We start from the raw sequence: 24,396 nt of genomic DNA, 5'->3' as shown, positions 1-24,396 counted from the left end.
GGAGAGGAAGGGCGTTTGCAACACTGGAGACAGGCGGGGGTGGTGGGGTGTGGTGGGGTGTTCATCTGTGTCATGACGCACTTTGAAAGCTGTTGCACAACGCCACCAGGTGGCGAGACACCGCAACAGTTTTGAACAATCAATATGTGGGTCTCAAGAATTGGAGTACATTCTGTACCCAACCATTTGATTTTAAATAATCCATATAAAAAATACAAAAACATGCATTTTGAGTCCGTCCCAATCTGGAGTGGCAAGGCAAGATAGAAAAGAACCCGTCTTCTTATTAGGAACAACCTGAAAATTCAAATTCACGAATTACAATCGCCTCTTGCCCGAAGTGAGTTGATGAATGTGGCAGTCTCACTCTGAATGTTGTGTACGTCTGTTTCCATATCATCCACTATCAAATTGAGCAAGGAAATGCTTTGGCAGGAGTCACAGATGTACTGTACCTCACCTTCCTTTATGAAAAAGCTGAAATTGGCTGGCGACGAGTCTTCAACTCCGGGCTTCAGCTCTCCTGTGACTCCTGTGACTCAAATGAACACGCACTACAGAAAATTAATGAGTGAATGGAAATCTAATGTTAGCTGTAATGATTGGGGTAATTTGGATGCCAATGTGTTTGCTGCCAGCCAGCCCTCGCAGCATGACACATGAGTGGGATGTTGGCTGGGTCACACAAGACTGGCGGTGCATTTGAACCGGCATTAATGACCTGCGTATGGTTTGGCAAGAGCGTCACAAAGGATTGTCACCCGCCTCTGTCGAACGGATGTCACGCCAACTAGGGTGTTGTTTTTGGCACAAAGATGGCACCCTTCTGGATTTTTTCAAGCAAAGCAGATTTTCAAAGCATAGTAGCGTAGTATGGTTTGGAGTTTAACCAATCAAGTTCAAAATGTCCTCATTTGTGATATTACCGAATCCCTCCAAATTTTGGATGTGTTTTGCTTTAGATTTTTTCTTCTCAGTGGAGCAGATCGATGGAAGAGTAGTTAGCGTTTCTGCTTAACAGTCGAGAGTCGAGACATTTTAAGATTGTGCCTAGGCTGAGAATGAAGCAATCTTAGAATAAAAAAGTCTTTTTAGATTTAAGCCGTGTTGTAATGTTCTGTTAAGGCAGCATAATGGCCCACTAGTTAACCCTAATGCACACAGGTACAACCGCACAATAGTTGCATAAAATCAAAAGGTTCAAATACTAAAAAGGAAATGTATTGTAAACTCCAATAAGTCAAAAGATTAATTTAAGGTTAGAGAAATAGATGCTTTTCTTTGACTTCACCTCATTCTTCAACATAAAATTTGCATATCACTTTAATTTTAAAAACATTTTTTGCAATAACACAAATTTATCTGCATAACATTCTAAAAAATGACACTTTTTCTTGATAATATACATTATTCTCCAAAAATTTACTTTTTTATTTTATTTTTTTCACTATAAATGACTCTACCGCTACCTTAGTGTTACCTTCATGGTCATACACAGTAGGCTACCATAAATAGTAATGTCAAGACCATGCATTTTCTCCACTCTCATCTACAAAATGTAAAATGGAATTATTGAAACGTCGCTTGTACAGCGTCTCATTAGTTTATGAAAATGTACCTAATATATATGACCTACGTGTGGTGGCATTTGACAATTTTGCACACTTATGCCCATGCCCAGTGCAAATGGTTGGTGTATGATACTTGATACCTTTCCACAGACGTCGTGAGGAGGATTACCTGAGATTGCGCAGTGGTGTGAATTAAAAGGTATTTTACAATGAGACTCAGTTGTTTTAAATTTTAAAAAAAGTAATATATATAGTATTTTTTTTTATGTAAATCTACGACGTTTTAAAGGACTCCGTTAATCTACACTGGTTTTGAATGACGTCACGGCCTAGGCGGCCAGCGCGCTGTGTGATTGGCTGAGGGTCGCCATCCGGGTACTGTGCTACGACTGGCTCATTAGCTAAAGGTACCAATATGGCGGAGGTAAGAGGGAAAACAGGGGAGAAGCGATCGCTCTGAAATCGATATTTTTATCATTTCGTGTCGCATTTTCCCAGTTTTTTTACTAGCGATTGGAGAGATTGTGTTTTTTGCCGGCTGTACAGTGTGACTTTCGTTAAAATAATGTTTACAATTTCAACGGAGATGTGCCTGAATGTCTGGAGTGAGCCTTCACTACAAGGCCGCTGCGCCTTCGCTCTCAGCTGCTTCGGTGTAGCGGCGACGTAAACTGAGACGTAAATTTGAACGTTTGCCTTGAAAAATAATATTTCATGCATGACTTATAAGGGTGAGCAAGCACAAAAACGACACCTTAAGTCGTATATTCGCCGCTGCGTTGTCGTCACCGTTAATTCAAAAGCCGTCAAATGTTTCACCGCGCCAAACGAAATGTACATATTTACATGCATCGACGTTTGAGGTTTTATCATCAGTGCTCTGACGTGAGCTCGCTGGCTCTCGAGCGTCGCTTACTTATGTCACTTTTGTCTCTCAAAAACGTCTTCCTCATTGTTTTAAAGTTCTCGTGTGTCACGGTTGCTATTTATTGAAAGATTTTGTGACAGAATTTGTCGATATGTCGTATACGCGGCTCCTGTGGTCTTACACCCGCCTACTGTCGTTCAGGTAACGGTGACTGATGCTTCTCTGCATTTTTGCCCACATTTTGAAGGGTTGAAATTCACGTTTAGCTGAACCGTTATTATTATTATTTTTTAAATATTATGTGTTTTTTTTTATTCAAATGTAATTTGTGATGTGATTTTCCTCCCCCCAGGCTTCCATTGGGAGTTCAAGTCCAGGTAAGAGTTGTCAATTTTCAATTAATCAATTTTTGGGCCTCAATGGGGGGATGAAAATAAACAAATAAAAGGTGATACTAAAAAAGTATTTTTGAGAACAAAGTAGCATATTTCCAAAAGATATAGTGTTGTGTAATTTAGCTAAAAGTAATAGCTGGTGAAATATTTAAACTATTCTGCGTTTTGTATGTATTGCTAATTTTTTTTGTCTGTGTCTTTTTAATACAGTTGGCTCTTTGTCGTCAGAAGATCATGACTTTGACCCAACTGCAGAGATGCTAGTTCATGAGTACGATGATGAGAGGACTCTGGAGGAGGAAGAATCTCTTGAAGGGGGAGGCAATTTTAGCTCTGAGATTGCAGATTTGGAGAAGGTAAACTTCAAAACGAGATCAAACATGTCTGTGATTTATTTCATTTATACCATGTGCACTTTGATGACTGTTGACGGTTCAATGCGTATCTCGGTAATTATGCGTATTCTTGGTATGGACTGATTTGTGTTGGTACTGCTGGGCACCGATTCACATGAAATGAAACGGTACCGTGTTTCAGTTCCGAAGTGACTGCATATAAAACTGGCCAAAGTGAGTGTAGCAGTTCTACAATTAGAAATGTGCCTCCATCTTCACCAGGAAGGCAACATGCCTCTCGAGGAGCTGCTGGCCATCTATCGCTACGAGGCCTCAGCTGGTTCCAGTATTGACAGCTCCTCTGGCGACCTCACAGACGAGCTGCCCGACATGACTTTGGACAAGGTGAGCGCCGTTGCCATACGTGAAGTTTATTTCCCAGAATATTGGTCAACCTGACTCATTTCTTCTTAGGAGGAAATTGCGAAAGACTTGTTGTCTGGCGACTACGAGGAGGAGACCCAGTCGTCAGCAGATGACCTCACTCCTTCGGTCACCTCCCACGAGGCCACCGATTTCTTCCCCAGAACACTTCGATGTAAGCAAATTACACAACACTCTACTAACTCATCTTTTAAGTTGGTTATTTGCCATATTTAAAATCTATTTTACGTTAAGAAGCAATTAATCTGTATTTAATTTTAATGGTCTTAATTTAAACATATCTAATGGCGTAAGTAATAATACAATTATTGTGAAATGACTATATTTATCCCTTCAGCCAACGCCGTCTCTGATGGGGATAAAGATTCTGAGTGTGACGATGATGGTCCAAGTCCAGAAGACTCCAGAAAGGTACTTCATTACATTTTGCATCTTGAAACACAAAAATATGTCCATTCATTCATCCAATGTTCCATTTGTGTTGTATCAAAAGGAAATAATGGTAGGCGCTGAGCACCAAGCGGAGGTTCCTTTGACCATCTGCCACTACACCGAAGACGAGAAAGGTAGCCAACTACTCTGTGAACTCGCCCTGCTTTGATTCAAGAATTTTATTGCAAAGTTTCTGTTGACTTCATGCTTCCGACGTTTTATTTTGCAGTGTATGAAGATGAAGATGAGCTCATGTGGAGGCCGGGCACGCTCCCAGAGAGCAAGGTCAGGAGTTTCCTGACCGACGTGGTGTCGCGGACGACGGACGAAAAGGCGACGCACGACAAACTGCATGTTCGAGACAATGAACAAGTCAGTTTTATTTTCAGCTGCTCATAGTAACAATAGTAGTATTTGAGAGAATGTCTATTTCCCCATTGGTTTCACTATTCTACTTTCTTGTAATGTATCAGTGTGTATTCAACTCCCGTGTAAATCTGTATCTCAACCCCTTTACTCTCTTCACTCAGGCTTTGCTTGAGCTCGTTAAGTGTAACTACAACACCCATGAGGCGCTTGAGCAATACTGTAGCCACCTAAAATCCTCGAAAGGTAAGACATCAACAAAAACCTCAAATGCCGCTACATGTAAAAAAAAGTCAAGTTTCCGTGGGAAGTCCATCTGAGCATTTTTTGCTAGGTGCTGTTGGCCTCCAACCAAATGTGAGCATAAATAGCAACACTATTTGTCATAAATGCGTGTCCAAAGCAAGACATTTTGACATATTTAGTTAAACTTGATCAAGTTTTAAGTAATTTATTGAACAATCAAATGTCATTGGAGAACATTCATGTTATGTTCAATCTAGAGCTGTCACAAACTAATCTTTTCTGAGTCGATTGTTCTCTTTATTCTTCCATAGATTAATCAGGGAAGAGAGAGAGTAAATAGTGGTTTGTGTCTGTGTGCCCTGTTTGCCTTTTGGAGCTCACCCTTTACATTTGATGACAAATTGTTATACACCCGTAAGCGGAAAACTAACTCACTTTGAAATGGATTCTTCCAGAAAAATCTCCTCCGTGGTCTGAAGAGGAGTGCAAGAACTTTGAACATGCTCTACAGATGTATGACAAGAACTTTCACCTCATTCAGAAACACAAAGTAAGTCTTGCTGTGGTGGTGATGGAGAATTATTTGCTGCATGGCTGATTGTTTAATGGCCTTTTTCCCCACCTCAGGTTTCGACACGAACGGTAGCAGAATGTGTAGCGTTTTACTACATGTGGAAGAAGTCGGAGCGTTTCGACTTCTTCGTGCAGCAGAATCGCTTTGGGAAGAAAAAGTATAGCAGCTATCCCGGCGTCACGTAAGTTTGACGTCCACTGCGCGGTTGGGCTTCAACCAAAATGTCAAGGCTCCAATGAAAGGAAAAAACCCTCGTGTGTGCTGCCCAGGGACCTGATGGACAGGCTGGTAGACGAAGCGGAGGGCTTGGCTGTGGACAGTTCGTCGTCTGTGTGCTCGGGAGGTGGCGGCGGTGCAGGAGGAAGAATGGAAAGCACAACGGATCAACAGCTCAGCCTGCTCAACTCCATCACTGCTAGTGACCTCACAGGTCGGTGCTCCTTTCACACTGCATTTCTTCATACTCAATTCCAAAGCAGGAGAGTCGCATATGATGAAATTTGATCGCTTAAAGCTGACGTATCATGCTTATAAATCCTTCCTTTTTACATTTCATTCAGTTGTGGTCTATATAAAGTGGAACCGCAAAGCTTTTGTCTAAATTCCTCATCATAGCATCACAGGCTCCCCTTTTCTGAGAAGGTGCTCAAAGCAAGCACAAGATGTGCGCCTCCCTTTCCGGTCAGACGTATTTGTAGTTTTTTAGCCGCGATGGAGTTAACTTGCGCCACAAACTTTTTGATTGATTATAAGATGTCAACAGCAGAATGACAACCATACATAACACGTAACAAAATAAATCCCCTGACAATATTTCTGTACACGTCTTGTAAACAAGTGCAGTCAATTTAAAAAGTAAGCGAGCGTTTGCGAGCAGCTAATGAATGCATTTAGCACATTGTGTTCCCCAAGAATAAAACGGCACGTTTGCTGCAATTATTCCGATTCTCAAAATACACACACAAGAAGTGAAAACAGAGCGCGCATCTCTAAAATCAACAGAAAGACTGACGCTAATGCTATGAAAAAGAGAGCATTATAGACACACAATAATATGAAAGTGAAATACAGTTTATTATTATTTTCGTCATCTAAAGCTTACTGCTTTACTGTGTCCGTCGTTTCCATAGATCGAAGGAACTTCTATACTGACAAGAGATTTCTGAAACACTCGTCCTTGAAGTGCTTCGCACAGCCAAGCAGGACTATGCCCACAGATGTGGGAACTTCGTTCTGAAAAATGAAACTTAACCAGGCACTTGTTTGAGGTTCTGATGCTGGGGGACAGTGTAATGAGTTGTGAGGATTAATTCATCCAACAACGGAACATTTTGATCTCTCCATATCGGCATCCTTGAGTTGTTTGGACTACAAAAGTCTCTTAGAGTCATAAAGATTGATGGATTTGAGCTGGCACGGTGAAGGACTGGTTAGCACGTATGCCTCGCAGTTCAGAGGGTACGGATTCGATTCCACCTCAGGCCCCCCAAGTGTGGAGTTTGCATGTTCTCCCCGTGCCTGCATGGGTTTTGTCCGGGCGCTCCGGTTTCCTCCCACATTCCATAAAAAAAAACACGCATGGTACATGCACTCTCAATTGCCCATAGGTGCGAGTCCGGATGGTTGTTCGTCTCTGTGTGCCCTGCGATTGGCCGGCATCCGGTTCAGGTTGTCCCCCGCCTATTACCTGATGACGGCTGGGATAGGCTCCAGCATGCCCGCGACCCCCGTGGGGACAAGCGTACAAAAAATGGATGGATGGATGGATTTGCGATAATCTGGCCACACCCATTATCTTGTATGGAAGTGCCCTCCCAAAGACTGACGTAATAGATAAAAATACGTAATACAAAATATCCTCCAAACAGATTGTAAAAGTATCTGCAGCACCAGGAGGGATTAGATTACATTTTTTCTACAAACCTGGAGACGAGTGCACAATCTAAAGCTAAATTTCAAAGCTAAAGTGGAGTTTCCATGATATGTCTCTTTTAAGATCACATTTCTACGGCCAGCTTCCTTGTTTAGCTGGCCCGGCAAACACTGATATTAAGTGCTGTAATATTTGTCCCAACCCTAATCCCCCAATTATTAAAAGTAGATTCCAAAGAGGTATGATTTTTCCAAACCATAATTTAATAGGGACGCTACTGTCAGTTACCAAAGACACGTTTAAAGTTCTTTTACCACTACCTGAGATGTTTACATGTTTTGGAAATTTTGTTTCTTTTTTTTTTTTTTTCTTTTTTTTTTTATCTAATCATTTGAGTTCTTTTCGGCTGTTTCCTTTGAAGCTCTGAGCAACAGCGTGGCAACAGTGTGCAGCCCGGCCGAGGTGACGTGTATGGACTCGTACAGCTTCCCCCCACTGGAGAGCCTCCACCGCGCCTCCCTCAACCATGACGAGTCGTTGGGCTTCCCATCGGGCGGCGCCGATGCCGACTGCCTCAACATGCTGGACGCTGGGTTCTACCACTCGGAGCTGAGCCAGCTGAGCGGCGTGTGCGTGGCCAAGGACTGCGAGCGGCCCTCCAAGAGACTCAAGATGACGGCGCCGGACTCGTTCATGGGTGACGTCACTGTGGGCAACCTGGCCGTGGACTTTGAAGCGCGCCGGACCGCGCCGCACCACCACCGGATAGCTGGCGCCAAAATGGCCGTGTCGGTCACAGACTTCAGCGAACCCAACGGGTTTTTGGGCGGGCACGCGCGCCACCACGCGCAGCATGCCACAGCACTTCAATCTGACTGATCTTACTTGTCCATTTCGTTCTTCCTGTTTTTGCCATGTACATAAAAGACTGACCTCATGTTATATATATCGCGCTATATATATATATATATATATATATATGTACAGAAATATACTTTTGTTTTCGTTTTTTTGGTGTACTATGACATCAGTGATGTCTTTCATATAGAACTAAAAATCTTGATTTCTCTCAAGAGTTTATAATAGCCATTTTATGTTTGTCGCCGTGGTAATGTTCATGTACAGTGTGGTCAACGTCCCCCTGCCATTCTCTTCCGCTGCCAAAATCATCTTTAGAAGGTGCTTATTTCAAGTGGTACTTTTTGTTTAATCAGTGTTTGGTTTACAGGTACGCAGACATATTTTTCTGTTGTAACTGATCTGTGTGGCACTACATCATGTCAACTCATCTCATTGCCCATGCAATTGGCCCTGCACTTTGTTTTTCAACAAAATTGAAATGAGAAGTGATGGAAAACAGTGACAACCAAATTTTTAAAAGGATTTAATGGTGAGAAGGGGAAGATTGCACTCTTTGGAAAGTGAAGACGTTTTACAAATTAAGAGATTTCTTGCCATAATGAAAGGAATCTATTAATTTGGCAAAAATCATGAGTAATTTGCTTTTTGGAGTCATGCAAAAATAATGGGCCTGTGAAAAATTTCTTGTACTTCTAGCACACTACAGTCAGAAATGGCTGAATGACACTTACGTTGTAAAAAAAGTGCAGAATATGTTGAACTTGGATTTTGCTGTCGCTGAAATCCAATAGTCAGAAATTATGTTGGTTACCACTTCTAATTGGCTAACTGGAGCACTTGTTAAAATCCAGTTGTAGTTCTTTGTCTTCATCTGTGTTAATGTTAATCACAGGGTTTGGCAGTGTTAGCTAAAAGTTCAACTGGTGCACTTGAATGCTTAAAATCCACTTGTAGTTCATTGTTTTTGTCTTTTTTTTTTTTGTCATTTGGGCTCAATTTTAGGATCAATTTCTCGCCATTGTTTGTAAACAGTGTCCTTTGAATATGCTGATTGTCTTGCATTCTAACCTGCCTAATAACTTATTGGAATTGGCCAGCATAATTTGTCATTGATGAAAACTCACCTCTAATTGGACTTTGTCAGTTTAATTTGTACAATAATCCTTGTTTTTAGTAATCGGATCGGCCAAATTTTCTAAATTGTTCTGAAGGAATGACGACAATGAACTAAAACTGCATTTTAACCACCATATGTTCTTATTTTGGAGATTTGTTTGATTTTTGTCGTATCGAAATCTCGCATTTTTATTCGCCCAGTAGCCCACAAAGCAATGTTAGCATCAAAGAAACAATGTTGAAACAGCAATTTTTTTTTTTTTTTTTTTTTTTTTTTTTTGCAATTGCAATGTTAAGTGACTAATTTTATCATTTTAAGTATCGACACTTCGTTTCTTTTCACACATGTCCACTTTCTATTTTGTTATTTTGGGTATTATTTTCTAAAAATGTCAGTATTAACTTTGATGCCGCATTGCTATGTGTGTGTGTGTTTATGTTGTGCTCGCGGCTGGAATGTTGGCCGTGTAGCAGAAAGTGTTTTTTGTAGCATACCATGTTTTAGCACGGGGGTCTATACGTATCTATGCATTATGTTACACAAAAGGTTCATTTCAGGGGCTGCACATGACACTATGTGTGTGTGCGTGTGCGCATATGTGTGCGTTTGCAGTTCAACATGCACTTGGAGCAATTCATTCATGCTTTCCATGACATTGATGTAAATAAGAATTAGCAAGTAGCCTTTAAAAAGTCTAATGACCTGACCTCTAATTGTCCATTTGTGTGCATACAAAGCTTATATTGTTTTAAAATGGCCATGTATTGTAGATATGTACAGAGGTTTTTTGTTTTTTTTTTTTTTTTTTTTGTGCATCATTACCTGGGATTGTTTGGCCTTTTCATATTCTATACAGTGGAACCTCTAATGTGGAATGCAAAAAGTTTGGGAACCACATAAACTGAGATCTGCCCCTGATTCAAACTTGTCAAAAAATCATTAAGTTTTCGGGGCTGCCTTTGGTTATTTTTACAAATGTGGCATTACAAGAAAAAGCAAAGAAAAAAAAACAAGATGCTCAGGCGATAATTTTCTTTTGAAATGCAAAACGTTGGACTCCAAATAGAATTGTTGACCATTAATTCCACTGTATAGTAGTATGCTTCTCCCCCCACCCCAAGTTAAGTGAAGAGGCTCTGAAAGGCTTCTTCACCCACCGCATGCCGGACCCCCAAATGCCTTGTCGATTATTCTGGTTAAAGTAAAAGAAGGGAGAGAGAAAAAAAAAAACTTCCTGTATTTGTCTCAACGGTAAAGGGATGGCTGCTGCTCTTTGGGAGGTGACATTTTGTACTTTTGTTTTTTTGTATTTTTTTTGTCTAAAGAAAATGCAGTAGGTGGTGCGGTGCAGTGCTATTTATTATTTTGCTCTGTGGTTTGTACAAACACTTGTCAGAATGTAAAAGGCCATTTTCGAAGTGGTATTTTTTCCCACCACCCTGTGAACTCTGGAAAAATGTGATATTTTATTGTGTGTGTGTCTGTGTGTGTGTGCGGAAGCCGGCATGAAGCAAATCAAATTTTATATTTGTTTTTTTCAAGTCATTTTACAAATAAAAGTAATACCTTTGTGAATAATAACTCCTACAGAAGAAAATATATATCCAGAATTTTAGACAATCAAAAAGGCATCACTATGAGAAATGTTCCAGAACAGAAGTTATCTTTATTGTTTCTAAGAATTGTACATAGACATTCAGGTTTTTCTTTTTGTTGTCGATGTTTGCGCTCTCTTCTCACTCATTTTGTTAAACGTTTTTTGTATTTTCTGTTGTACTTTAATACCTTGTGTACATACAGATCCAGAAATAAAAGCTCTGGAAAAAGACCCAGCGGGGAACATTGATATTTTCATTTGCTGTACATGAAAAAAATGAAAAGTAATGCAACGTTTGAGTGTATTAATTTTTTATTTTTTTTTTAAAACTCAGAGAACCTTAACAATAACAGATAAATGCTGAGGTGCCGTCTCTAAGTTTCTCCCATCATGCTTGCAATGTGCTTCCACCTTGAAGACTTCCACATGAAGTGACCTGTTCTCATAATGTAGATGATTTAGTTCTGCGAAGAGGAATGTCAATGGTGAGAAAGTCCTCGGCCAAAATGACCTCCACGTCATCACCTCGGAGAACTTCTTCAGCCTGACGTCGAAGCTCCGAGACGTCATCGTCTCCATCTTGGCAAAGTTTCTCAGGTTTGTACCTCTGGCTGAAATGATACAAGGCGAGCTTCCGAGCCCCACAGGCCCGAGTCACCGCCGCTGCCATGCCGGGCGTGCTGTGCCCGTGCTCCACCACCTTGTCGCCATGCGTCTCCCCCAGTGTGGCCTCGTGGACCAGAAGGTCGGCTCCCCGGCAGACGGCGAGACCGCCGCCCGGTACTGAGCTGCAGTCTCCCAGGATGCACACCTTCCTCCCGGGGATGTCCTCTTCTAGAACTTCGTCAGGTAAAATCACTCGCCCGTTTTCCAGTTGAACCTGGTGACCCGCTTTGAGGCGCCCGTACAGAGGACCTGGCTTCAGGCCTGAGGAGCACAACCAACCAAATATTGACATCTTGAACTGCTAAATGTGAGAACACTTGTGCTACTGGATGGTGATACTGAAAGTATTTTTTATGTGGCACTTTGTGCAAAACGTTTGAGCTTCACTGTTGTGTTGGATGCGACACAAGTGTACCTCAAGTTGCGTCTGCTGCGTTGACAGCGTACCAAGTTGTTGGAGTCGTTCCGTTTTGAGTCTTCCGGGACGATCGCGTTCTTGCACGCAGAATCCGAAAGAGGGAACACGATGGAACAACCTGAAGGCTTTCACCACAAACTTGTCATCTTCAAACAGGAAGTAAGTCTCGGACGAGACGTCCAATGAGATGTTTCTACCAGGACGCTCCTGAGGGAGGGGAGGGCTGCGCTCTGCTGTCAGCTACAAACAAAAAACACATTTACTGCACAGTGCAAACATTGCCAATAACTTGAATAAAATATATCCAGAAAACAAACCTCAAGACTGAGCTGACCCTCCTCTGGACTTTGGTCTTGTGTGGGCTCCAGTTCATGAACTGTAAACACGGAGCACTACTCAGAATATGATTGATGGTAAGTGAAATTCGCCACAGGCTCACCGGCGTAAGGGAAGAGTAGCTGCGAGCCCGTCAGGCCCAGCGTCACCCGCAGGAAGTGACGGAGACCGCGGGGTCCAAATACATCCACGCATTTGACACCTGGCTGAGGGTCGGAGGTCAAGTTGAGGCTGATGGTGCAGAGGAGGCCTGGAAGACCGAACAGATGGTCTCCGTGAAGATGAGAGATAAAAACCTTGCTGATGCGACCTAAGACACACAGGACACCATTTTTTTTTCTTTTAGGTTCTGCGAATAGCTAGTAATGGTCATTGTAATAGTTTAGTAGATCGACAAGGACTGACCGGCTCGTATCTGGCTCTTCATCAGCTGAGTTTGCGTCCCTTCTCCACAATCAAACAACCAACAGTCGCCCTCACTCCGCAGCACCAGAGCCGATGCGCCACGGTGAGGGGACGGGTAAGCCGAGCCCGTCCCCAGGAAAGTCACGTCCATGGTCATAGCAGCTAAATTCGCGTCTTTTTCGTTTTTTTTCTTGATTTATTTAAGTCGCCTGAAATGCATAGCTTTATTTACTTCCTTGTTCGACGCCGACACTCGTCGCCTAAAGATGACGACAGGCTTTGGTGGAGCGTGCGTTCGTAACCTTAGGATAGCTCACTGCCAGTGTTACATGTCAAGTTGCTCCCAGGTAAAATTGGTAAGATTTTGTAACCTTGCTCCCTGTCTCGAGTTACGACTGTTATGTTAAAGCGAGTTGCGCAGTCTTGTGTTATGCGACTGCAGACTCCTCACAAGTGACTTGGAACTTGCCTGACTGCAAAACTATTCAAATTCTCAATAAAAACGCTGAACGAAACGTCTCGTTTTTGTTTCCGACTGGCTCCAAGAAATAGCAAACACTTAAAAAAGAAAAAGAAAAGTCATAAACGGGATTTGAACCCCTGACCCAAAAAAAATCAGAGCATTTCACTTGACACTGCCCTAACCACTATGCTATCGTGACACATTGCAAGTTCAAGGATGATTTTCATTATACCCAAAACTAAACCCGGCGCGGGTTCTCGATCTGACCCACTTGTGTTAACTGGTTCCTCGGAACCAACTTGACATGGTGGCGGTCCAAGGCTTCATACCAACCCTGCAGCAGGGCATCATGCATTTATAACATGATCAACTTTCTAGATACATAAGGAATGGGTGTGGAGAACAAAATTCAAATGCCCCTGAGGACTTTTGAACGTCAACATTGTGCTCTGATGTCAAACTTAACATAATAAATCATCCTTGACTGGGGGGCTGTGCAAGTGTACCACCTTTTCAGTGGTAAACTATACTATATACTATAGCCCACCGCTCACTCTTTCTGATTGGCTGTTTGATCTGTGAGGTCACTTGGACACTCCATTAGGTACACCGCTATTTTCAAGTGTACCTAATAACAGGCCACTTTATTAGGGCAATATCATGGTCAAAGGTCACAGGTGTCAAGCTCTAGTCCTCGGGGCCGCGTTCCAACATGTTTTCCAAGTGACCCTCGTTAAGTGCAGGTGCGTGAAAACTTTTAGCCACTTTCACGTTCAAAAGGAGCTAAAACTTTTCACGCACCTGCACTTAACGAGGGAATCACACGGACACTCCATTAGGTACACCGCCATTTTCAAGTGTACCTAATAACAGCCCACTTTATTAGGGAAATATCATGGTCAAAGGTCACAGGTGTCAAGCTCTAGTCCTCGGGGCCGCGTTCCAACATGTTTTCCAAGTGACCCTCGTTAAGTGCAGGTGCGTGAAAACTTTTAGCCACTTTCACGTTCAAAAGGAGCTAAAACTTTTCACGCACCTGCGCTTAACGAGGGAATCACACGGACACTCCATTAGGTACACCGCCATTTTCAAGTGTACCTAATAACAGGCCACTTTATTAGGGAAATATCATAGTCAAAGGTCACAGGTGTCAAGCTCTAGTCCTCGGGGCCGCGTTCCAACATGTTTTCCAAGTGACCCTCGTTAAGTGCACCTGCGTGAAAAGTTTTAGCCACTTTCACGTTCAAAAGGAGCTAAAAGTTTTCACGCAGGTGCACTTAACGAGGGAATCACACGGACACTCCATTAGGTACACCGCCATTTTCAAGTGTACCTAATAACAGGCCACTTTATTAGGGAAATATCATGGTCAAAGGTCACAGGTGTCAAGCTCTAGTCCTCGGGGCCGCGTTCCAACATGTTTTCCAAGTGACCCTCGTTAAGTGCAGGTGCGTGAAAACTTTTAGCCACTTTCACGTTCAAAAGGAGCTAAAAGTTTTCACGCAGGTGCACTTAACGAGGGAATCACACGGACACTCCATTAGGTACACCGCCATTTTCAAGTGTACCTAATAACAGGCCACTTTATTAGGGAAATATCATGGTCAAAGGTCACAGGTGTCAAGCTCTAGTCCTCGGGGCCGCGTTCCAACATGTTTTCCAAGTGACCCTCGTTAAGTGCAGGTGCGTGAAAACTTTTAGCCACTTTCACGTTCAAAAGGAGCTAAAACTTTTCACGCACCTGCACTTAACGAGGGAATCACACGGACACTCCATTAGGTACACCGCCATTTTCAAGTGTACCTAATAACAGGCCACTTTATTAGGGAACTATCATGGTCAAAGGTCACAGGTGTCAAGCTCTAGTCCTCGGGGCCGCGTTCCAACATATTTTCCAAGTGACCCTCGTTAAGTGCAGGTGCGTGAAAACTTTTAGCCACTTTCACGTTCAAAAGGAGCTAAAAGTTTTCACGCACCTGCACTTAACGAGGGAATCACACGGACACTCCATTAGGTACACCGCCATTTTCAAGTGTACCTAATAACAGGCCACTTTATTAGGGAAATATCATGGTCAAAGGTCACAGGTGTCAAGCTCTAGTCCTCGGGGCCGCGTTCCAACATGTTTTCCAAGTGACCCTCGTTAAGTGCAGGTGCGTGAAAACTTTTAGCCACTTTCACGTTCAAAAGGAGCTAAAACTTTTCACGCACCTGCGCTTAACGAGGGAATCACACGGACACTCCATTAGGTACACCGCCATTTTCAAGTGTACCTAATAACAGGCCACTTTATTAGGGAAATATCATGGTCAAAGGTCACAGGTGTCAAGCTCTAGTCCTCGGGGCCGCGTTCCAACATGTTTTCCAAGTGACCCTCGTTAAGTGCAGGTGCGTGAAAACTTTTAGCCACTTTCACGTTCAAAAGGAGCTAAAACTTTTCACGCACCTGCGCTTAACGAGGGAATCACACGGACACTCCATTAGGTACACCGCCATTTTCAAGTGTACCTAATAACAGGCCACTTTATTAGGGAAATATCATGGTCAAAGGTCACAGGTGTCAAGCTCTAGTCCTCGGGGCCGCGTTCCAACATGTTTTCCAAGTGACCCTCGTTAAGTGCAGGTGCGTGAAAACTTTTAGCCACTTTCACGTTCAAAAGGACCTAAAACTTTTCACGCAGGTGCGCTTAACGAGGGAATCACACGGACATTCCATTAGGTACACCTCCATTTTCAAGTGTACCTAATAACAGGCCACTTTATTAGGGAAAAATCATGGTCAAAGCTTAAATGAAAGTGAAAAGTGCCACACCCGCCCTCACCCCCACTTTTTGATTGGCTGTTTGATCTGTGACATCCCTCGGACACTTTATTAGGTACATCGCCATTTTCAGGTTAGTTCGCGAAGAGTCACGAGTGAATGACAGACAGCGTTGCTGCTATGTCAGCCGACACGTTATGCCAACATTGATGTTTTAATTTTGTATTTGTTGGATTGCAGTTGGTGTTATTATACCGAATGTGTTTGTGTTTGAATAAAAAGTTGAAAAAAAAAAAGTCTTGCAGAAAATATTATTTGAATATGAACCACAAATGTGTATTTCAAAAGTAGGAAAAGCTCAAACAAAAATAAATTACTACAATTCTGGGGAATATTTATTGATTGTATTTTTTGAGCTGGTGACATGTCAAGGTCCACATGATGACAATTTGACTTAAAATTACTTCCATCTGCAGAAAAACATCTTTCAACAGTAGACTCTATTACCGTCATACTTAAGCTTTAATAAATTAATTTTAAACAGACTACATGCAATATAACAAGAAAAGCTGCATTCGGAATCCAACATTTAACACAAGACAAACTTGACAACTTGCTTTGTTAATTAAACATTTAGCAGCTATTTACCATCATTGTAGATGATAACAATCGATTAAAACAGTGTTGAAAGCGGTCCTTTAATTTGAAAATCTCCTAAACATCAAGTTATTAAAATAGTAGATTTATCACACTTATTTTTATGCATCTGTATCCATCCAGTGTGTGAGCCAGATCATAGTGACTAAATTGTGCAGCAACATGAAAAAATAAATAAAGCTTTTTGGGTACAAAACATCTGAAAACGTACTACAAGAAATTAGAAAAATAGACCTACAAAACAGGTCATATTTCACTATATTGATTTTGCAAAAATGACCGCGTTGTAAAATCTACCAAGTACAGATAAAAGCTAACATGCTGAAACAGGTTAAAAACAATGACACTTTTTTCAAGAGTGTAAATGAGAAGAAATAGTGCATTTCAAGACCACTCCCAGCAAGATAAGTAAGTAAATGCTTGTGTACTTTTAAAGTAGACTTATCGTTTGTATTGTCAAGTTTGCTGAGAGGGGCCGTAACATAACACACACAAAAACATTAAAGACAACAACTTGCATTGTGCAAACAAAAAAAGGACTAAAGCAGGCAATACTGACCTACGGTTTTAGTTATGGTAAATCATTTAAAGGAGTGCTCTAAACAACATACAACAGCAAAGATGTGAGACACATGGGGTTTGCTCGAGCTGCTTGGTACATAAATCACTTTTTCCTTTTTGGAGTGAATTAATTTCACTTGTTTGACATGATTTCACGTGCAAAATATATTTCAGTGCTGTCATAAATATTTGTTTCCTAATCAATTTGGAATAACTACATACATATGTTAAGATTTACAATCACAAATCGTTGTGTTGGTCATCTCAGGTACCCTACACATTTTGACTTTTTTTTTTCCTCATTTTGTGTAGTAAGTTAAATTTTGAAAATGACTAATCTGCTAAAAATGTGTGTGGATGAATGCCAGTTCATCTTTGTGTGCTGCCCTTTTGCACCACTAGAGGATGCAAGTGTTGAACGTATTGGTTATAGAGGCAAGCAAAGTAAAATGCCCATACTGTCACATGGCAGCTGTAATGTAACACAATACATGTTCACTTGTCCTTTGCGACGTGCTTCTAATGAATGAAGGTTAGGAGGGGTGAGTGTATTTCTAGTTCTTAGACTGGGGGCTGAAGCTGACCCCAGGCCAGTCGTAGGTGTCAGGTAGAAAGGAGTCGTAGTTTGTGTTCCACGCAGTGGCGTGCACAAGGGCGTTCTTGTCCACAGGCTCCGGGTAGCGAAACGCCATGCCTTTGGCGTACACGTACTCCACCACCTGCATACAAACGTCAATTTGAGAGCGCGTCATAACAAGCAACTAAAAGTCTTCTGTCAGACAACAATCTACGCTGCAGCTATGAGAGAACAAGACGCTTTCAATTTTTGATGAGTCAAGGTACATGAACAAAAAGATATGTTTGTATAGTGCGATTCTAGAAAATGCGTCTTTGTCTTGCCTTGACAGCCATCTGGAGAGAAACTTCTCGGATGTTGGACAGAGGTGGGTACAGTCGGCCTTCTTCCAGCTCTTTGTCGCTCAGCTGATCTGCCAGAGTCTGCAAGAACAACAGTGCAACTTACTGCATGTGAACCACGACTACCGGAAAAACTGCTGGCTTGCTAAAAGCCACAGAGTCAGTAGTCACTTTGTAAACGGCCAACTCAATGTATCAATATATTTTCCTGTATTAATATTCATTTACTGAAGTTTTAATAAAGTTGCAATATCAAGCTGCTCAAAATATTAGAACCGTATGATGCTAGTTGCTTAAAATTGTACATCTTAATTCATAATTTAGTGTCAGCAACACACGTTGTGTGATGTTTTTCAATGTTATGGCAACAGACGTACGTCAACATAAGAATAGAGGCGGTGGCCTAACACAGGGGTTTTCAACAGCTTTTGTCCAAGCCACTATAACCAAGAATATAACATGCTTATCAAAGTTATGTATGATAATGACAGACCTTGGCAGCCTCCAAGAACACCGTGTCACTGATATGGCGAACGCCGCTCAGGATGACAGCCAGAGCCACACCTATCAGTCAGAAAAATATCATGACTCAACAAAAAAAAGAAAAAAAAGAAAAAAAACAAACCAAAAAACCCCACAAAAAAAAAACGCATTTCCGTTGTGTTGCTCACCCGGAAAGATGTAAGCGTTGTTGCCTTGTCCTGGAGTGAGGACTCGTCCATCACTCAGCGTCACAGGTCCAAATGGACTACCGCTGGCAAAAAGACATCTACCCTGTGTGTGTGTATGTTATCTTATTAGAATCCCAATAAACTCACATACAATGAACCCCCACTATTTTAAGAATTCTGCAAATTAAGAAAAATTTACATGTAATTGAGGCATGCACAAAACGCTTTGTAATTGCCTAGAAATGCTACAAAGCCTGAGCAGGTGATTTTTTTTTTTTTTCAAAAACAAATTCCATGAAGAAGCAAATTCCAGAATGCCAAAGAGCTAATATGCAAGGGTTCACTGTACTTTTCATACGTTAATCACAAAACCACAAATCGTGTACATCTGTAAGCGTGTAGGCGTCCTCGGCGGTGCATTCTGCTTTGACGGTGGGGTTGCTCAGGGCGAAGATGATGGGTCGCTCGTTCAGGGCACCCATGGCCTTGATGACATCGTGGCTGAACAGTCGACCGGCTCCCGCTACGCCTGACAGTGAACAAGATAAACGTTTCAAGTTCGAGTCTGAGCTATCATCTTCTGTGCCATGGTCTTACCGATGATAGCTGTTGGTCTGATGGTGTTGACAGCATCCAAAAAGCTTTGAACGTTCCCAGGACTGTCGTGAACAAATGCTTCCTGGTTGATGTCCGTTGCCTGCAGCCTTCCCTGAAGACACAAACAGTGGAGCCAGTCAATACCACTGACGAATTGTTCAAAGTGATAACTTCATTGAGCCAGACAGGAAGAAACACAGACAGCTTCTGCTCATCCTTATTGACTTTGCCGACCTTAACGAGTAAGCCGTCTTTGTCGAACATCCAGATCTTCTCCCTGGCTTCCGCCTGCGACATGCCTGACTCCATCATGGCCATGACAATCAGGTTTGCGATGCCGAGAGCAGCCTACGGACGTGACAGTAAGTACAAAATGACTACAAAAAAAAAAATCAACCTAATAAAAACCACTAACAAGACCAAGTGGTGAATTTTACCTCTCCGGCTCCGAGAAAAAGCACTCTGTGGTCTGTGATGGGCTTCCCAGTGGCTCTCTGAGCTGCAAGCAGACCAGCAAGCGCCACAGCTGCGGTGCCTACAAGAAGAAACATCCCAGAAATATAGATTAATCTTATAAACAGGATGACTATTGCATAAACTGTTTCCTCATGTACAACATGGGCGGAAGGGGACCCACGGGGGCACTGCTCTGTATATCCAGGAGACACACGAGAATCAAAATCCTGTTTCTCTCTCACTATAGTGTATCTAAATTAGAAGTACAAAATGTATTTCGTGCCAAATTATTGCACCTTGGATGTCATCATTGAAGGTGCAGTACTTCTCCCTGTACTTCCTGAGGAAGCGAAAGGCATTGTGGTTCCCAAAATCCTCAAACTGAATCAGCGTGTCCTGCCCATATTTGTCCACCACGGCCTCCATGAACTCGTCGATGAGGTCGTCGTAAGCCTGAGAGCGGTCTCTCCTCTGGTACAAGCCCATGTAGAGCGGATCCTTGAGGAGAGTCTGGTTGGGAGGCGAGCACAGGGATGGAGGGAATGATTCCATTTTACGGCTTGGGATTTAACGGCACGCCTTCTCACCTCGTTGTTTGTGCCGACGTCAATGGTGACGGGCAGGCACCTCTCAGGTCTGATGCCGGCGCACGCAGTGTACAGGCAGAGTTTGCCAACGGGGATTCCCATGCCATAGACGCCCAGGTCCCCCAGGCCCAAAATACGCTCGCCGTCAGTCACCACGACTGCCTACGAGAGCCAAGCGTTGGTTAATATGTAACTTCCTTCCCTCTGAGAATTTCTAAAAGCTTTACGAGAAGACACTCACGGCCACATTGGTCTCTGGCCAGTTGTCCAAGATGGAGCGGATGTGTCCTTTATCCAGAATGGAAATGAACAAGCCTCTATGAGAGAAACAATTACACTTACAAAACCTTGTCGTGGGATTTTGGAATGGGCTGACGGCTTAAAAAATTTGAACGTAAATAAATGTGCAAAATAGTATGTCAATGAAAGACTTCAGAAGAAGAAGTGAACTATGTTGCCCACCCCGGTGTGACCTTACTTGGGTCGTCTAAAGATATGTCCATACTGCGTGCAGGCCAGTCCGACGGTGGGAGTGTAGACGATGGGCATCAGCTCCTCGATGTCTTCCATCAGCACTCGGTAGAAGAGCCTCTCGTTTCGCTCCTGGATGCCCATCAGATAAATGTACCTGCATGGTTAAAAATTTGAGTATAAAATAGATTTGGGATTTTTTTTTTCCTCCAATCATGCAACATGTCCTTACTTTTCAAGGGGATCTGTCATTTTCTTGAGATTCTTCTGGAATCGCATGGCCTGGAGGTCTTGCGTTTCTACTTTAGGAGGCAGCAGGCCATGTAAGCCCAAGATCTGTCGCTCCTGTAAAGAAAAGGCCATTCCCTGGGGAAACGCACAAAGCGGCAACTATGAGACAAATACACTGGCAACATTCGGCGTGGCGTTCCTTCACATTTACCAGAGCCTGTCTGGAGATAATTGTATCAGTGTCATTCTTCAAATATTTGATTCCACACTAACAGACACGTGGCTTAAGGATTCGCTGGAACTTGAACAAAAGATGCCTGCCTCCACTTAGAGGGGCGTTGTCTGCAGCAAGCCAATGAAGGAGAGAAAAGGCACATGGCAAGGTGCGGGCGGATATGTGTGATGTGCGTACATGAATGTGGCTATATGCAGGGCCTTCCTTCACACACTAATTTATAACATCTGAGGCTCCTTATGTTTGAACATGTACAGTGGGAGGGGAATCCTCTGCAAATCGCAAAGTCATGCTGATGGAACGGTTTTCCTCGCGAGTTTAGTCACTATAGTGAAAAAGTATTAGGTGGAGTGTGACTTTGCTTAAACGTGATGTAGCAACATTGCCAGACTTGAGCACAGTGGGTGAGGGACCTGTTTGCGGGTAAGGTTGGAATGTCTATTTTTAGCTTAACACTTCTGGTGAGTTCTCAGTTGGGAATAACCGGCACAGAGTGAGACCAGACTTCATTTATGATGTTCCTGCCACATTACAGAGACCATTTTGTAGCCCATTCACAAAGACGGCCAGTGAGCAATTCAAATTCACAACATGACTCATCAACAAAACTGTGTAAGGTCTGAAATTGTGGCTGACGAATAAATACAGAAATTAATGAATGGTGAAAGGTGAAAAATGGCTTTAAATGATTACTCGATTATCAAAATAGTTGTTGATTAATTTGATGATTGATTACTTGTCAATTAGGAGCATTAAAATAAAACTATAAAATAAAAAAAGGATACTAATGTATAGCATCAAAAATTGACAATAAATTACAATTGTAATGGAGACATTTTAGTTCCACTACAGTGTAACCCATTTCTTCTGTATAGTATGACAGCATGTACAGTGATTGTTTTTCACTCTGTCGCACAATAACCATATGCTCATTATGAGACAATATACTGTACACGTTTCAAGCTGACTTACTTTATTGGTGCGGGGGTTGAGCATTAACGGTTTGCCCTTCTCTTTGGTGTGCGCCCATCTGCAGGCAGGCACGAAGGCAGGCCTCAAGGAAAAGCTACTCCTCAGCCGCGACAACATGATGGACCGTCCGCAGTCAGGGAGCCGACAAGCTGAATGGAAACACAGGAAAGAGAGTGAGAGAGGAAGGGGGAAGTGAGACGTTACTTTGGAGATGAGGCAACGCCCGAGAGGGGCCGCCCAAGAAATCAGGAAATAAAAGTGTCATCATGTTCTGGAGATGTTTTAATGCGGTCCTTTGCAGCAATGCAGGTCCAGCGATTGCCTAAAATGGCTGCAGAGGAAATTAGGAAGGAGTCCATGTTGTTTTGAATAGAATATACCTGTGCTTTTAAAAAAATAAAATAAACAATGAGTGGTACAGAGAATGGATGAATGGAATTGTTTTCCTCTTTAACGGCGTCTAAAATTATTGTATTAGATGTTTCAGAAATCACAATTAGTGATTTATTACTTATTTTAACATTATCCACAGTATACTACTTGTACAAAGTCAAAGTTTTCATTAAAACGCAGTCAAAAGAGACAATTCACACAGACAAGGATTAGAAACTCGAAGGTCTTTAATCTGCATGTTGACGTCAGTGATTTGGCGTGTGTTAAATACAAAGCTTTGAGAGATGGACATAATAATCCTCATCTGACTGCTGCCCCACATGAAGGAAGAAGGAAAGGATCACATTACAAACAGGAAGGAGTAGGTGCTTTCTAATATTTTGCTGACCTCATTTGAGAATTGAGGGCTTTGTGCCTGTGACTTGAACTTTGCAGACAAATAATAATAATAATCAAAGGAAATACCTAAGCAATTTCGAGTCTGGGCTGACGTGACCGATTTCTATTTCACTTCCTGATTGAGAACAAAGCTACTGCTCAGCAGCTGCTGTATCACTATAACATACTTCCTTGACACCAATTACTACTTTCCTATTAGCTTTGGTGCCACCTTCTGACAGTATTCTGTATTTCTATTTATAACCTTTCAGGCTCATGTGTTTATTGACCCCGAGCTAATGTAATCGGACAAGGTTTCGATGAGCCTGTTCAATATTTTGCTGATAACAATCATCATATCGCGTTATAGTGCACACAGAAACACAATAACTAACACATTGACATGCTTTCATGTTTGAAGTTTTATGATGTCAGGGGCAAGATCAGTGTCACGTGAAAAGGCCCATTCATCCAATAATACAGGACTATTCGTAACGATGCTTTTAAAGGACATGGGTGGCGACTTTTGACTGTCACCTCTATGTTTAATGTGTAACTAAGACGGAAGCAGGGCGTTAAGTTTCTCTTTAGTACAGTACAAGACAGTGTAGTACAGTACATTATAAAGAAGCTCACGCGGTCATTCAAAATGAATGGAGCCGCACTAGCGAGCTAAGTGGCGAACTTAGCCGCCTGTCACAGCGATAAAACCCATACGTGTTAGCAGAACAGACGGTGGACCTTTAAAAGAAGCTATTTTTTAAAATGAATGAATGATATACGTGTTTATAAAAAGGCCTGTTGAATTGACGCAAAAGCACGTCAGAGACTGACATTCAACCCGCCGCCTCCCTCTCACAACTCTTGTCAAGTTTTTCAGTGATGCACGTTTTTATAGGACGACTTACCTAGTTTTGAGAATCTATGCAAACGATGTTAGTTGAAAGTGTGAATTTTTCAGGAGCATATTTCCAGTAACTCAAACGGCGGCTTCGTTGAGTCCTCCGTAGGCAGCAGAGGCTACAGATGCACTGAGAGTAGTGTTGGCTCCGTGAGTGAACGATTCGTTCAAACAAAATGAATTTCTTTCAGTGAACGAGAGTGAACAAATCACTTCCTGCAGGAGCTAAAACTTTTCACGCAGGTGCACTTAACGAGGGAATCTTGGAAAACATGTTGGAATGCCGCCCCGAGGACTACAGCTTGACACCTGTGACCTTTGACCATGATTTTTCCCTAATGAAGTGGCCCGTGATTAGGTACACCTGAAAATGGCAGTGTGCCTAATGGAGTGTCCGAATGACGTCACAGATCAAACAGCCAATCAGGAGGTGGGGGTGAAGGCGGGTGTGGTACTAACTTTCACTTAAGCTTTTTCCCTAATGAAGTGGACTGTGATTAGGTAGACCTCATGGACACTTCAATAGGTACACTACACGAGGTAAAAATAAATAAATAAATAAATAAATAAATAAATAAATAAATAAATAAATAAATAAATAAATAAATAAGAAAGTGTAGCAAACGATTCGGTGAACGAT

General features: G+C 42.3%; 3 protein-coding genes across 4 annotated transcripts; 1 reads left to right on the top strand and 2 right to left on the bottom strand.

Annotated features, from left to right (window-relative positions):
- Positions 1-1,933: 1,933 nt before the first annotated feature.
- mier3b (mesoderm induction early response 1, family member 3 b) lies at positions 1,934-10,910 on the top strand. Its single transcript, XM_049763946.1, has 13 exons — positions 1,934-1,995; positions 2,792-2,816; positions 3,045-3,190; positions 3,452-3,574; positions 3,644-3,767; positions 3,951-4,024; positions 4,107-4,179; positions 4,275-4,417; positions 4,576-4,657; positions 5,113-5,207; positions 5,285-5,412; positions 5,501-5,661; positions 7,526-10,910. Exons 1-13 carry the CDS (start codon positions 1,987-1,989, stop codon positions 7,981-7,983), a joined length of 1,641 nt encoding a protein of 546 aa, XP_049619903.1. The 5' UTR covers positions 1,934-1,986; the 3' UTR covers positions 7,984-10,910.
- elac1 (elaC ribonuclease Z 1) lies at positions 10,729-12,866 on the bottom strand. 2 transcript variants are annotated; one of them, XM_049763951.2, is made up of 5 exons: positions 12,505-12,866; positions 12,203-12,349; positions 12,081-12,139; positions 11,793-12,003; positions 10,729-11,606 (listed from the first exon to the last, which is right to left on the bottom strand). In XM_049763951.2, exons 1-5 carry the CDS (start codon positions 12,659-12,661, stop codon positions 11,122-11,124), a joined length of 1,059 nt encoding a protein of 352 aa, XP_049619908.1. In that variant the 5' UTR covers positions 12,662-12,866; the 3' UTR covers positions 10,729-11,121. The 2 variants fall into 2 exon arrangements, with proteins under 2 accessions (XP_049619908.1, XP_049619907.1); XM_049763950.2 differs by having other exon boundaries at positions 12,203-12,409; positions 12,505-12,848.
- Positions 12,867-16,097: 3,231 nt separating this feature from the next.
- Positions 16,098-23,922, bottom strand: me2 (malic enzyme 2, NAD(+)-dependent, mitochondrial). The gene is made up of 15 exons (XM_049763944.1): positions 23,764-23,922; positions 22,085-22,233; positions 20,879-21,012; positions 20,654-20,803; positions 20,417-20,492; positions 20,176-20,337; positions 19,885-20,098; positions 19,570-19,667; positions 19,367-19,480; positions 19,133-19,244; positions 18,922-19,064; positions 18,536-18,638; positions 18,358-18,428; positions 17,847-17,945; positions 16,098-17,665 (listed from the first exon to the last, which is right to left on the bottom strand). The coding sequence occupies exons 2-15, from the start codon at positions 22,199-22,201 to the stop codon at positions 17,501-17,503; spliced, it is 1,758 nt and encodes a 585-aa protein (XP_049619901.1). The 5' UTR covers positions 22,202-22,233; positions 23,764-23,922; the 3' UTR covers positions 16,098-17,500.
- Between the last annotated feature and the right edge of the window lie 474 nt (positions 23,923-24,396).

This window comes from Syngnathus scovelli, chromosome 3, assembly GCF_024217435.2.
Source record: "Syngnathus scovelli strain Florida chromosome 3, RoL_Ssco_1.2, whole genome shotgun sequence".
NCBI classification, from domain to species: domain Eukaryota; kingdom Metazoa; phylum Chordata; class Actinopteri; order Syngnathiformes; family Syngnathidae; genus Syngnathus; species Syngnathus scovelli.
Note: the sequence above shows the minus strand (reverse complement) of the source record. Positions and strands in the feature narration are given on the sequence as shown.